This window comes from Ascidiella aspersa, chromosome 4 (genome assembly GCF_963924565.1).
Source record: "Ascidiella aspersa chromosome 4, kaAscAspe10.2, whole genome shotgun sequence".
NCBI classification, from domain to species: domain Eukaryota; kingdom Metazoa; phylum Chordata; class Ascidiacea; order Phlebobranchia; family Ascidiidae; genus Ascidiella; species Ascidiella aspersa.
In genome coordinates, this window is record NC_139450.1 from 13,696,561 (window position 1) to 13,709,731 (window position 13,171).

Consider the following 13,171-nt stretch of genomic DNA (forward strand, 5'->3'; position numbering starts at 1 on the left):
CGACACACAAAGTAAAAAACATAGGCCTACTGCAAATACCATTACAAATTTGCGCCCAAAAGCAGTGTTGTAATGACTTAAGTCATTGACTTGACTTAAGTGCACTTAAGTCACTGTTTTCAAATGACTTGACTTGACTTAAGTCCTTTGACCAAAATGACTTGACTTGACTTAAGTCTTTTGGACAAATGACTTGACTTGGACTTAAGTCATTTTGTCAAATAACTTGGGAGTAAATTAAGTGTTTTTCATTTAAATTTATCTCAAGTTTTGCACATTAAACATTCTTATTGCTGTATATTGCGTTTGTGTGTTTTTTTAGTTAAATTGTTGCTTGTAATCGGAGGAGTTTACCAATTTTAATAGTTTAACAACTTACTTTTATGTCAATGACATGACTTGAAATTGACTTGCTCTCATAATGACTTGACTGGGACTTGACTTGGGCAACCGATGACTTGGACTGGGACTTGACTTGTTATTTTTGCAAAAGACTTGACTTGGACTTAAGTTATTTTTCAAATGACTTGACTTGGACTTAAGTTATTTCAAAATGACTTGTTTACAACACTGCCAAAAAGTCTAAGTTACCCAAATTTGTGATATAAATGACAGTTACCGGTACGCACGTAGCAAAAACTCAGTTTGTGGAGAGGTAGCATGTTGCCCAACCCTTAATCGTGCACAACTGAGATCTCCGCCAATCATATCTTACTGTTCTGACTAAACACAGACCAAATATTGTCCAAAAACTGAAACACTATATTAAAACATAATAGTCCAAAAGTTCGCAAATTGCAAAAGTATTTTCTTTAGCTACCACTCATCTACACATGTATTTTTGATGTACAGCTTATGAGAGCATGAAAGCAGAAATCGTCAAAACGCAGCATGGAACCAATAAAATCATAAAAAGTAGTTAAACATAGGAGTTCGCGCAACCCGGTTAAAAACCACTTATCTTGATATTAGATCGGCGTTGATACCAGGTGCTAATACCGATAAATATCACCATCGGATTGGCGCCTATTTCACCCTGGTATCAACCCGATTCGGCATTATTAAACATCCTTACCGCAGTCACTTTTATTGTGAGCATTTGGTTGCTAATTCTCCTGTATATAGTTTATAACTACCTATTTTTTATACAAAACTTCTGATTTTGGAAAAAATGGTTATTTCAAAAGCAAACAAATCAAAAGATCATGAAAAGGATTTTAAAACCAAATCCGTTACACTTCTGTTTTTTTATTTTTGAAGAAGAAATTATGAAAGTTGCAGTTCAGCTCAGGTGAGACACCTCTTTAAAACTACGGTTTGTAAAGGACTATACAGATTAAGGTTCAAGCAGCTTTCAAATATGTTTTAATTTCGGTTCGACTCAGGTTCGCCAAAAAAACGTTCAAGTTTGGTTAAGTTGCGATAAAATTAACGCATAACCGTTTTATAAAAAACAACTTCCGCCAAAAACGCGTTTTCTACGTTGGCATGGCAACAAAAATAATTTTGGTTGCGGTTTGCGTGATCTATGAAACATTGTATACTACTGTAATTTAGAAGGTGTGGCTGTTGTCTGATTTAGCAACATCTGCTTGCGCTGTCTTGCAAAAATTTCTTTGGTAAAAATAGGTTCAGGCAAAACAAGATACCTACAAAACTCTTTGTTTTTCACCTCCGCCTTTATGTTATACGCGGCAACTTCAACATCCTTCGGTACAAACAAATTGTTTCGCATTTTGTCGTCTTTGACCTGATTCATTGACACTTCAGTTCCGCCTTCGATGCACATTTTTGTAATATTGTCCCTAGCTTTTTGCAGTTCTGCGATGCTTCGATTCATCCGGTTCAGTCCGTAGGCTTTAATTTTCCGCCAAAGAGTTCGATTGAAGTGATCAAACAGCGCCGCGTCCGCCTTGTTCCATTTGCGCGCCCCTGTACGAATAGTTGCCTTTCTGTCGGAATCGACGTGACCTTGATGGCGCGCGTTCAAGGTCAAGCATGCGAGGTCTTGGATTGGCCAGCAGAGGGCCTCGCTGAGCAAAACCATTGACTCGTCGTAATGATCGGCGATCAAAACTAAATTGTACCTTTTCGATATTTCGGCGATTGTTTTTTGAACATAAGCTTTTTTTTCGTTCATATTGTCGTATCCAAAGTCAAAAGTGTTCGGGTTCTTCGCAAGTGCCCAGTATTTGCCTGTTTTGGTAAAGAGAACCTTGGCATTCTTAAGCCAGTATTCAGGCGTAGTTTTGGGAGGTACGCGGCGAAACGATTCTGTCACGTCACGGAAAAAATCGAAACATGATTCAAAATGCGCTCCGGGTTCGCGAATAATGGAGAAGAAGAAAGTGTCGGGCGGCATCACTGCTCTGACTTCGTCGTAGTTCGCTCGAATGTGCTGAGTCATGATGTTGAATTTGTTCCAATCTATGTTCGCAAGTAATAAAAGTACGGTTGTTCACTTTAGGTCTCATTGCTAACCATAAATAGTTTTTACCCCTAAACTGTCGGACTAAAAACGGCCTTCAAAATGCAAAGCCCAACATCTTTTTGACAGCATAGCTTTCTTTTTTAGAGGCGCCACATTTTAAAATACTGACCACGCCTACATACCGCATAAGAACCATAAAATTCATTACATTTTTATTTAACCTCATAATTGTAAGTTCGTTTAAAGTATAAAATTGGTTAAAACACGATTGTATAGGGCTGCAGGTGGACAGTTGGTCGAAACAACAGTTGGCCGAAACATTTCTTACGCCTTTGGGAACAAAATATGCCATTCGACCATTAAGAGCGACAATAAGGAACTTAAACTACGTCCATCAATGTCCGAGACTCTCCTCGAACCCTACTTGACCGGACATTAGGCACTATTGAGTTTAAATCAACTATATTTTTTTACATAATAGAAATATGTATAAATCTGCTCTCGAAAATTGCTGGAGAAGCGCTAATGGTAGATAAAATTAATACTGTTCCGAATTTTCGTCCTAGCTTTTGCGAAATTTAAATATGGAAAACCTAATTATATTTAAAATGAAAAACCAAAGATAAATGGGTAAATGGATAATCAATTCCAACACGAAACTTTATCAACTGTTTAAAGAAATAGCATTTAAACCGCTTTTTTAGAGAGTATTTTTTATGTTGACATAAAAGAAACCATAGAACACATTTTATCAACTTAGAAACACCCAAACGATTTTAGATTACTTTCTTTATGAAACACCATATTCCTTTTGAACATCCGCGGATAACCGAAGTTATGTTTGTTGACTGGCATGGCAAAAAACAGATGATATTTCTGGCCGTATCGAAACAAAATATTCTGCAAAGAAACATACAAATCTGGATTTACTAAATATTTAGGTATTTAAGGCGAAAGCTAGGTTTGCGGCTAGAGACGTTAGCAAGGTTTTTAGTTCATTTTCTAAAATTTATAAAATCATATAAAATTGATTAAGGGGTCTCAAACTTAAGGTATATCCACCGACACTAAAGAGTCTCTTATAAGTGGTACGCGTCCACAAGTGACCATAAACCACAGACCATAAAGGATCAAATTGTACTTTACTTGGGTGAGTGGTGTTTTCGGCTGTGAAACACAGTCATGAAAAGCAAAGAAATGGCATAGCGTATACGTTAAAGATAGGCTTTAAACTTTTTTAGGACATGTTTAACCGAAAACCAAACTATATGTTAAAAAAGTGCCTTTCTTTTCATTTATGGGATACGCAGGCCGCTGTACCTGTACGGAGGTACCAGCAGTCTTGTGAGTTTTCAGAAAAAAAATGTTGTCCTTTCTTTTGCAAGTTCGTTGTTGAGACCTTTCTTCGTAAATTGATGTCATTTTTCTGAAAAAAGTACGTTTTTATTTCAATAGATTTTGTTTAACACAAAAAAATTTGAAATAGTAAAAATTCAAGAAATGGTAAAAATTGCAGTACGACTGTCAAGTTAAAATTTCGTTCAAGATTTATGCTCTAAGAGTTCAAGCAAGCGAGGTTTATAATAATTTTCATTTTAGGGTACGTTTACCTGGTAATGCTGTTCGATCATGTAGGCCTATCCAACGTGTCTAAAATAGTAATTAAAATTGGTACTTTTTTGTTAACGCCTTGTTCTCATCTGTTTCGAAACTAATTCCAAACAGAGTTGTGAGATATGTTGTCCTCCTATACCTGTTCGATAATCGAGTAGTCTCCAAGTATGCTATTTTCTCAGGTTTGTTGGTCGATTGTACAGCAGGAAGCAGCTGACTTGTATTTGAAACAGCTTTTGGTTCGAGATTGTCAGCGTTTGTGGTTGTGCGAGCTACATCGTCTTTTGTAACGATAATAGAACTTTGCCTGAAATGTAAACACGCAAACGAGTTACAACGAGAACACATGTATCAACTCTGTATGGTCGCAAACTAAGCTTATTTGGTCCGGGACAAAGAGTCCTTATCAAAGTGAGACCTGAGCCGGATTAAAGAGGCATAAAAATTTTACACTGAACTTTTCGCTAAATTAAAAGATGCTTCATTTTTAGTGCAACAATCGTAATTTACTTTACAACTATCCCTAAAAATTTGGTCTAAGAAAACAAGTTGAAAAGATATGTTTAACGGCCTTGGGTCCGATACTTTACCGAACTTCTTAAATAGTTACAATTTGTTTTACTATTAATTTTACAGTGCTTAATTTTTTATTTTCGAAAAGGTTAATTGTTATGCTTCCCTTAAGACTTTAGGAGTTAATCGACTGCCGAACAAAAGGAGGTGAGAAATTACACTGTGCTCGATTCTCCACCGGAGCGCGTGTGACTTCCTTGTTTGTCAGTCACGCCTAATGGCTTCGCGCATTATGTTTACCCACGCAAAATTTCGCAAAATATTTTATAAGGCCCTGAGAAATGTGCCCTGAGTTAGAGTTGGAAGAGTTAGAGAAAGCGTTAGAAGAGAATAGATAGTGCGATAGTTAAAGGAGAAAAGTTAGAGTTTTAAACATTTTAAAGAGGTCGCAAACTGAAAGATTGGAAGCCCTGATCTAAACAATTGTGTGCATATTGCATTAAAGTTTTATTCCTATCTGCACGTGGAAAGTTTATTCGAATGGGTTATTTGAGTCTCCCCAAACATATAAAAAGGAAAAATACAGTTTAAAAATCATTTTTGGCGGCTGTTTGGCGGCATACAGACAGAAGCTTATTCCAATATATAAAATGTTTTTGGAAGCAATGAATTAATTGATTCTGAAATTTGTTATAAGACTGATATTTATTAGCCTATATTTACAGGTTTAAATTTATTACACTTACCAGACTTTATAGATGCTGAGAAGGATTATTGAAATAATGCATATTTTTTGCAAATGCTTGTACTTGTTGTGAGACAAAAGCATTTTCTAAATCTTTATTAGGCATTCATGTAGCTCACTTTGATGCAAAGTCTCGAAATAGTCATTGCTTTGTCTATTGCTAAACATATAAAACGCGCTTGTTTTGGTTCAGAAAAAACCTTAAAAAGATCTTCGAAATCAACATGGCACACAGCCAAGGCTACCGTCAGGGGTGGCTGACCTAAATACACCCCCTCTCACTGCTTTGTCTTGCTCAAACTTTTTTTAAAACCTACAAATGTCTAAATGCTTATACTGTTCATGTTTCACAACAACTTTCCCTTGACCAAACCCTCAACAATAGTTGTCGCCTGTAAGTATGGATTCGTCTACTTAGGCCGAGCCTCGGCCAAGTCAAATTCTGCTGTAGACATCTAGTCATGGATATAGTTTTGGGCAACCTGCTAAGCTATTCTTCATGTACTGGCGAACGCTTGCCGACACTCGCAGTGTTATGTGCCCTGGAGGTATATTATTGATTGTCACACATGTTCTAGCAGTAGTAACTTTCTGGGAAGAGATAACTGCCAGTATCTCTGTAATAATGTAGTCCGCAATCCTGTTCATACGTTGATTGATATTTTGGCGGATCATTCTGAAACCCTGTTGAATTGTTTGTTGTTGTGTGTGCGTTTTATACAGTTGTGATTAGTAGAATACGCCGAATCTGTGTCGAATTTAAATATGTTCCTCAGTATGGTCAAATCGGCCTAGAAAGCGAAGCATCTTGTTGCTACTAAAAATATGAAAATTAATGGCTTTCTCTGTAAGTGGACAGGGTTCTTTTGAAGCCCAGTAGAATTAAGTCCAATTTATCAGCTGCATTTTACTACCTCGTCGCTTTTTGACATGTGTTTTATATCGCATCTTATTTTTCTTTTGCACTCGTTTTGTTTTGTCCTTAAGTAAATAAACAATATGAAAATAAAAAAACACGAAAAAACACATGTTAAATTAATAGCTAATTATTTATGTCAGTTGAAACAGTTTATACCCTGTAGTTTTCAATCGTTTTATATGCTTCGTAGCATCTTTCACAGACACCGTCAACACTCGTGACCCTGTGGGGCACGAGTTTAGGTTGTTTACTCCTGACTCCAATTTTAAGTTGCGTGGGTTAACTCGTTAGCCAACCACAAGACGTACAGGTTATTAGAATTGTAATAGTTGATAAACAAACACCCAGTTCAAAACGATAGTCAGCGGACAAGTTAGCATATAGGAGATGCTACTTGCAAATATCAAAGCTGTAGACAGAAAACAAAGAAGAGATTGTTAACAAGCGGACCGCACAGAGAGAATGCAAGCCAGTAAGCACTTTACACTTTGGTGCGACAATAAACCTGTGGCATAAGCCGATACAGCGTAAATTGCACGGCAGGGTTGTTCAGATTTTGAAAATTTTTGAAAAGTTTAGCTAATCGAAGTTTTTCCCATGGTTTGGACCTTAAAAATAGGATTGACCCGAAAATGGGTCATGATTTCGCCTTCCTCAAAGCCCCCAAAGTTTAGCAGTTAAATCATCAAAATATGGGAATTCCCCTATTACGAAAACTTGCTAAATTGGCTCTATTGTTACTAAACGGTGGCAAATAGTATTGTAAAATTTTATTTGTAATACATCAACAACAAATACACATATTCAACACAAAGAAGCATTGAAAATTAGCTAAAAAATATTTTGCAATGATTGTTTTTTTAAATTCTGGAAACTATCACGAATTGCAGGAGGCTAGCATGCTGCCGTGCATCATCAGTGATGTTTGCTGGGTAATCGGTGTTTATCTTAACCATTCTCTCAGCAGCATCATTAACAACTTGACAGTATTTACAAAATGTTCTGCAACTTGGTAGTCTTTATCTTGCGGCCAGTCACAAACTGGAAGCCTCGGTATGTTGGTTAAACGCCTAGGGGGGAAAAAGAAACCAGGACACCTAGCCGACTAAATTTTCAATTGTGGTGCTCTTTTGGACCCATCACTGACAAGTCCAGGGAAACTTTACTTGGCTTGGATGTATCCAAACTTTTCTTGCCAATGCCGCTTTCCTATCTTCGTCCATAGTAGGGTGTGAACTGAACATAGAAAACAATACAGTTTCTTCATTTATGTACCAATGATCAACTTCAGCAGCTTGTTGTAGGCAAACCTGGTGCTACATGCAGTGCTCGATGGATGAGCCAGGTCCTATACTGCCAAACAATGTTCATGTGGATGTAACATATGGGCTACGAACAAGATTTTGTAAACCACCGGCAGCGCAACAACCAGTTTATTGCCTTGTTTGATGTTTCAGCTTGGGTAAAAACAGGTATTGGTTCCAAATCTTTAATAAATACCTGACGTTTTGGCTGGCAAACCATGAAAGAGTATTCAATAGGTTGCCTACAACAAGCTGCTAAAGTTGATCATTGGTACATAAATGCAGAAACTGTATTGTTTTCTATGTTCAGTTCTCACCCTACTATGAACGAAGATAGGAAGGCGGCATTGGCAAGAAAAACTTTGGATACACCCAACAGCCAAGTAAATGTCCCCTGGAGTTGCCAGTAATGCGTTCAAAAGAAACAGGATGCACCAGAATTGAAAATTTAGTCGGCTAGGAGTCCTGGTTTATTTTTTCATCTCTGGACATTCAGTGTAACTGGCTGAGGCTTCCAGTTTGTGACTGGCCGCAAGATAAAGACTACCAAGTTGCAGAAAATTTTGTAAATACTGTCAAGTTGTTAATGATGCTGCTGATAGAATGGTCAAGTTAAACACTGATTACCCAGCAAACATCACTGATGATGCACAGCATCACGCTAGCCTCCTGCAAGTCATAGAAGAACACCGGCGATAGTTTCCAAACTTAAAAAAAACAATCCTTGCAAAAAAAAGTTTTTTTAGCTAATTTTCAATGCCCCTTTGTGTTGAATATGTGTATTTGTTGTTGATGTATTACAAATAACATTTTACAATACTATTTGCCACCGTTTAGTAACAATAGAGCAAATTTAGCAAGTTTTCGTAATAGGGGAATTCCAATATTTTGATGATTTAACTGCTAAACTTTGGGGGCTTTGAGGAGGGCGAAATCATGACCCAAATTTAAATTATTTTTCGTCAATCCGATTTTTAAGGTCCAAACCATGGGAAAAACTTCAATTAGCTAAACTTTTCAAAAAATGCCTTGGTAAAAATATAATTTCATGTGGCAAAATTTCAGCTTTATGTTTTATAGCATTTTGCAGTTTGTTTAACACGTAAGTGGATCCTAAGTTCGCATAATATTGTGTGTATTGCAGCGTTTTCCTTAACATTCTTTCATGAGGCATTATGACACTTACACAGACAACGTAGAGCAACCCTAACCGAGTATACACTACGCAATGTTTGGACTGAGTTTGCAAAATATCACCTTTATTGCAGCGGTTTGCACAGTAAGCAAATTTACTTTTCAAACGTGATTTTTTTTTCGTTGGATGCAGTGTGATATCTACTGTGATGACGTATTTGCTTGAATTTCGTGCAATTTGAATTATTGCTTCTACGGCATACGGTTTTCCGTTTGTTAGTGATTTTTGATCGATATAACTTACGGGTTTCCATTACGTAAAATATGCGAGACGTGTTTAGCCAAGGTTGTCTGTTTAGTAGCTCCATTTTAAAAAACACACATCGTTGCAATTTGGTTTGAAGTTAAATATATTTTTTAAAATTATCGGCTATAACATACGGCTTCAGGAAAAAGGTTATACAATGCTGGTAACACGTGATAAGTGATTAAATGGTCAGACTTATTTCAGACCTAAAACGACTTTTTATACGTTAATTTTTCATTTTTACACTGTTTTAATCAAATGCAAAAATTATTAGGAGTTTACAGAAGCCAAGAATTAAATCTTAAGAGCCACGCAAATAGGTCACACAGTTAAACACGCCATTGCATTAATGCCACTTTCACACAGGATGTGGGGTGTTACTCTGATTGTGGAAAGCATTAGGTTAACCGACTTTAGACACACAATATGACATGATTTGAAACACATCACATGATTTGAAATTTGTATTTAGTGACACGCAGTGCAAACGTTTAGGCATAAACAAATTTGTTATGACATTAAATTAATATGCTTGCATTATTTATGCCTCTTAATAATTCTTACGCTATTCGTAACATTACTTTTTGGGTATATTCTGATTACTACATCTATCTTCCATAATCATGGGCTATAACATGAGGCCAGCAGTTTAACATGTAACAACATAACGTGCAAAAGTGATAAAGAGCAAACAGTATGATAGATTGTTTCATTTCGTTTAACCAGACAAAGTTCAGGTAGACTTCGTACATTATGAAGGTTATTGTAAGTGTAATTCATTTTTGGCCAGTTGAAATAACTGGTAAATATTTTATTTAACCTGGGCAACGCCGGGTATTTCGTCTAGTCAGTTTATAAATGGCTCTTTAAATCCACGCGCGCTGACGACCGCCAGACGTGCGCAGTTAGCTTAGCACTTGCCCGATATGACCCACTTGTTTCTGGAATGGATTATTTTTTTGGTGATTGTTAGACCAAGGCTCATGCATAATTTATAAGCTGTTTAAGTTTCGCGCCATACTGAAACCCAATAGCTGTAACAAATACTAGAATTAATCCATTCTTTTCTATTGTTAATTTAATAAAATAAATAATAGCTACTTTTCAACCAATGATATTTGATTGATGGCTTCAAATATTCAATTTTCGGGTTTAAAACAGCTTATGAACGTATTTTGTGTTGCAATAAATTAAGTTTCAGGTTGTGTGAAAGCAGTTTTAACTCACCTTCTCTACATTGCCAAAATTCCGCTAACAATGCTTCAGTCTGTTTTTGTACTCATGTCGCAAAATTCGAAAAACGACTGAGATCCAATCAGCAATTACACGGACCTTACAAAACGATAATTTCCAAAGGCCCTACCGCGTGTTGCGCTTTTAACCCTTACAAAACGCCAAATCTAATTAGGGAATCAAGCGGCTCCCTTTCCTGTCATGCCGCTATTGGTGGTGTCATCCCCCCGTGGGTGTCGCTTGTGATTTATGACTTGGCTTTGCTCAAGCGAGGCCGCCAGGACTAAGCAAATCGGCCGTACAGAATCGAAAACAAATCAAAAAGACCTTGTACAAATCGAAAAGACCTGCCGGCAAACTGCAGTCAGGCCCCTCCCACTGTTTCGAACGAAGACGATAGAAGCAACAACAGCTTCGGATCTGAGTAGGCTACGCTTGGTGCCGTCAGTCACGTGTTCGAGCCTCACCACTTGTCGAGCGATCAAGGGGCTAAGACCCGCCCTCTGGTTATCACCCAGTTCGACCCTCATCACCTTCAATAGCAAACGAGGTAAAGCTAGTGGCGACGCCAATAAAATTACAAAATTTAATTTTAATGATTTTGCAGTATTTTTTGGGTGTATAAAACATCGAAAAATTTAGAAGTCTAATGTTTAATGGAAAATAACAAAATTTAACCTTACCTCTGATTTATCTGGGGTTATTATGGGACTAAGATGAAATTTAAAAAAATCAAAATTGTATTCAAAATCTAAAATTGAGCCCCCTTTTCCCAAACCTCGTCGGTGTAGTGTAATATCTCCCAAAATTGTGACTTAATATGTTAAATTTTACAGATTCCTTGCATTTGCTTCAGCATACTTTTAGCGAATATATTAATAAAATAAAATATAAATAATAATATTCAGCATGATACAGTCATAACTGTAGAGATAATTAACAAGCCACATTTTAACTTTAACCGAAGGACACACTCTTCAAAATGAGCTATTCTTCAGGTTAAATTTCATTGGAAAAGTATAAAAACTTAGCGCCAAGATCACCGAGGTCTTTCCTTTTTTTTGCATTTGTGAAAGGGTCTTTTTTTGCTAATTTCGGGTGTCAGAGTTTTAAAGTAGATAAAAAAACTCTAATGGATGATGTTATAATATTACCAGATATATTATTTTAAATCAGTGGTTCTTAACCGGGGGCACGCCCCACTAGGGGGCGCAATGCTCTACTACACTATGCTTTTGGACCACTATAGTTTCTCAGTTTTTGGACATTATTTGCTACTTATTATGTCTGATTTTGGATATATTTAGTCAAAACAGTCTGATTTGGTTGATGAAGATGTAAGTTGTGCATTTAGGGATTGGGCACCATGCCACCCTCTCCACAAACTGTGTTTTTGTCAACTTTAACAACAAAACTGCTAAACATATTGCGCTTCGCGCGAACCTGTCGTTCATATTTCACAATGGACCATTTCGCCGTTTTTGTTTTTGTTGAAAATTTCAGCCGGACGATCTACGTTAACAGCAAACCCCAAGGTAACAACTGTTTTTTACCGATTTGTTGATTATGTAGTCTATATTAGACTCATTAGTACCTGGGTACTTATATTTAGCGGAGCCGCCTTTTTCTTAACAAAATGGAAACCGCTTGCCCCTCGTGGGCCCCAAAAATGAATACCTTCGACCCGAATGAATTCATTGTTAGCCATATGGGCGAAGTTGACACACAGTTTGCGCCTCCACAAACGCGCCCTCAAATCTACACGATTTTTGAAATGATCAAATTCAAATATAAAACTTATTGGAATGTTTCGTCCAAAAAACAAATGGACGCACTCTGCTGTGTTGCCGCTCTGATGAGCAGGCGCACATTCTAGCCTCAAAGCTAAACAAGCTCAGCGTTGTAAAATACGCTGAGCCTTATCAAGAAAATGTTATTAAGGTCCGGGTCAGCTATTTGCTGCCTCGGATGAAGCCTATGACCGCCGAACGCTATTTTGACCATAAATTAGCCCCATTCTCCGGCAATAAGGAACAATTACATTCACGCAACATACGCTCCGGTAAATTAGTCCTAGACTTAGATAGAAAGACGGTGGAGCAATATCCCATCGCAAAAGAAATAATGATCGGCCCCCACAAGATGGGGTCTTTTACGACGAGCAACCTGAGTGCTGTCGCTATTGCAAGAAACCAGGTCATGTGCTTAAACAATGCGACAAGCTTTAAAAAAAGAACAGAGATAAAGAGGAGAGAGCAGCGTTGGAAAAGGAGCGGAAGAGTGAAGAGGGGGAAGAGGAAGAAAGAAGAAAGAATGCAGAAAATCTCCCATCACTTGGGGATTATTTTCCCCTTGATCATCACTTTGGGGAAACGGTCGAGGTGACCTCCACCCAACTGAAACATCCAGCACAGCTCCAATACATTGGGAGAGCAGAGATCACTAGCCCGGGGGGTCGTAAACCCCCAAGACCCACACCGCGATCCGGGGCCGCCTCGCACCAGACCTCGGAGACATATGGCTCCACAATCTCCAGTTTGACGGAGAACGACCCCGTCGATCAGCTCTGGGAACGAGGAGGAGGAAGACCAGATGAAAACTGAAGAACCAACACCACCCCGTAAAGGTACTTCTGCTATTGGGGGTCAAAAGAGGTCCCAAGAGACCTCTCTGTCTGATCTTGGGGTCGTTAGAAAGGCTCTAAACCAACAAGTTGGCTGCCCGTCTTGCAAGGGCATAAAAAGTCATAACCTCGATTGTCCCCAGGCTGCTGAAGATTCCTTCTTTGAGGGTCCCAGCAGCACTGTAAATTAATTCCCCCACCTTCTTTAAATTTTCCGATTTAAAAAATCAGGATAAATAATGTCTAAACTAAAGATAACTACTTTTAATGTAAACGGCCTACAACAATCTAAAAAACGTCACGCCGTTTGTTCTTATTTAAAAAGTTTTGCTAGCGATATATTTTTGT

General features: G+C 37.8%; 1 protein-coding gene across 1 annotated transcript; it reads right to left on the bottom strand.

Moving 5' to 3' along the window:
* Nucleotides 1–1,030: 1,030 nt before the first annotated feature.
* LOC146148025 (galactosylceramide sulfotransferase-like) lies at nucleotides 1,031–5,457 on the bottom strand. The gene is made up of 5 exons (XM_083387843.1): nucleotides 5,305–5,457; nucleotides 4,185–4,352; nucleotides 3,752–3,857; nucleotides 3,217–3,331; nucleotides 1,031–2,427 (listed from the first exon to the last, which is right to left on the bottom strand). Exons 1-5 carry the CDS (start codon nucleotides 5,385–5,387, stop codon nucleotides 1,544–1,546), a joined length of 1,356 nt encoding a protein of 451 aa, XP_083243969.1. The 5' UTR covers nucleotides 5,388–5,457; the 3' UTR covers nucleotides 1,031–1,543.
* Between the last annotated feature and the right edge of the window lie 7,714 nt (nucleotides 5,458–13,171).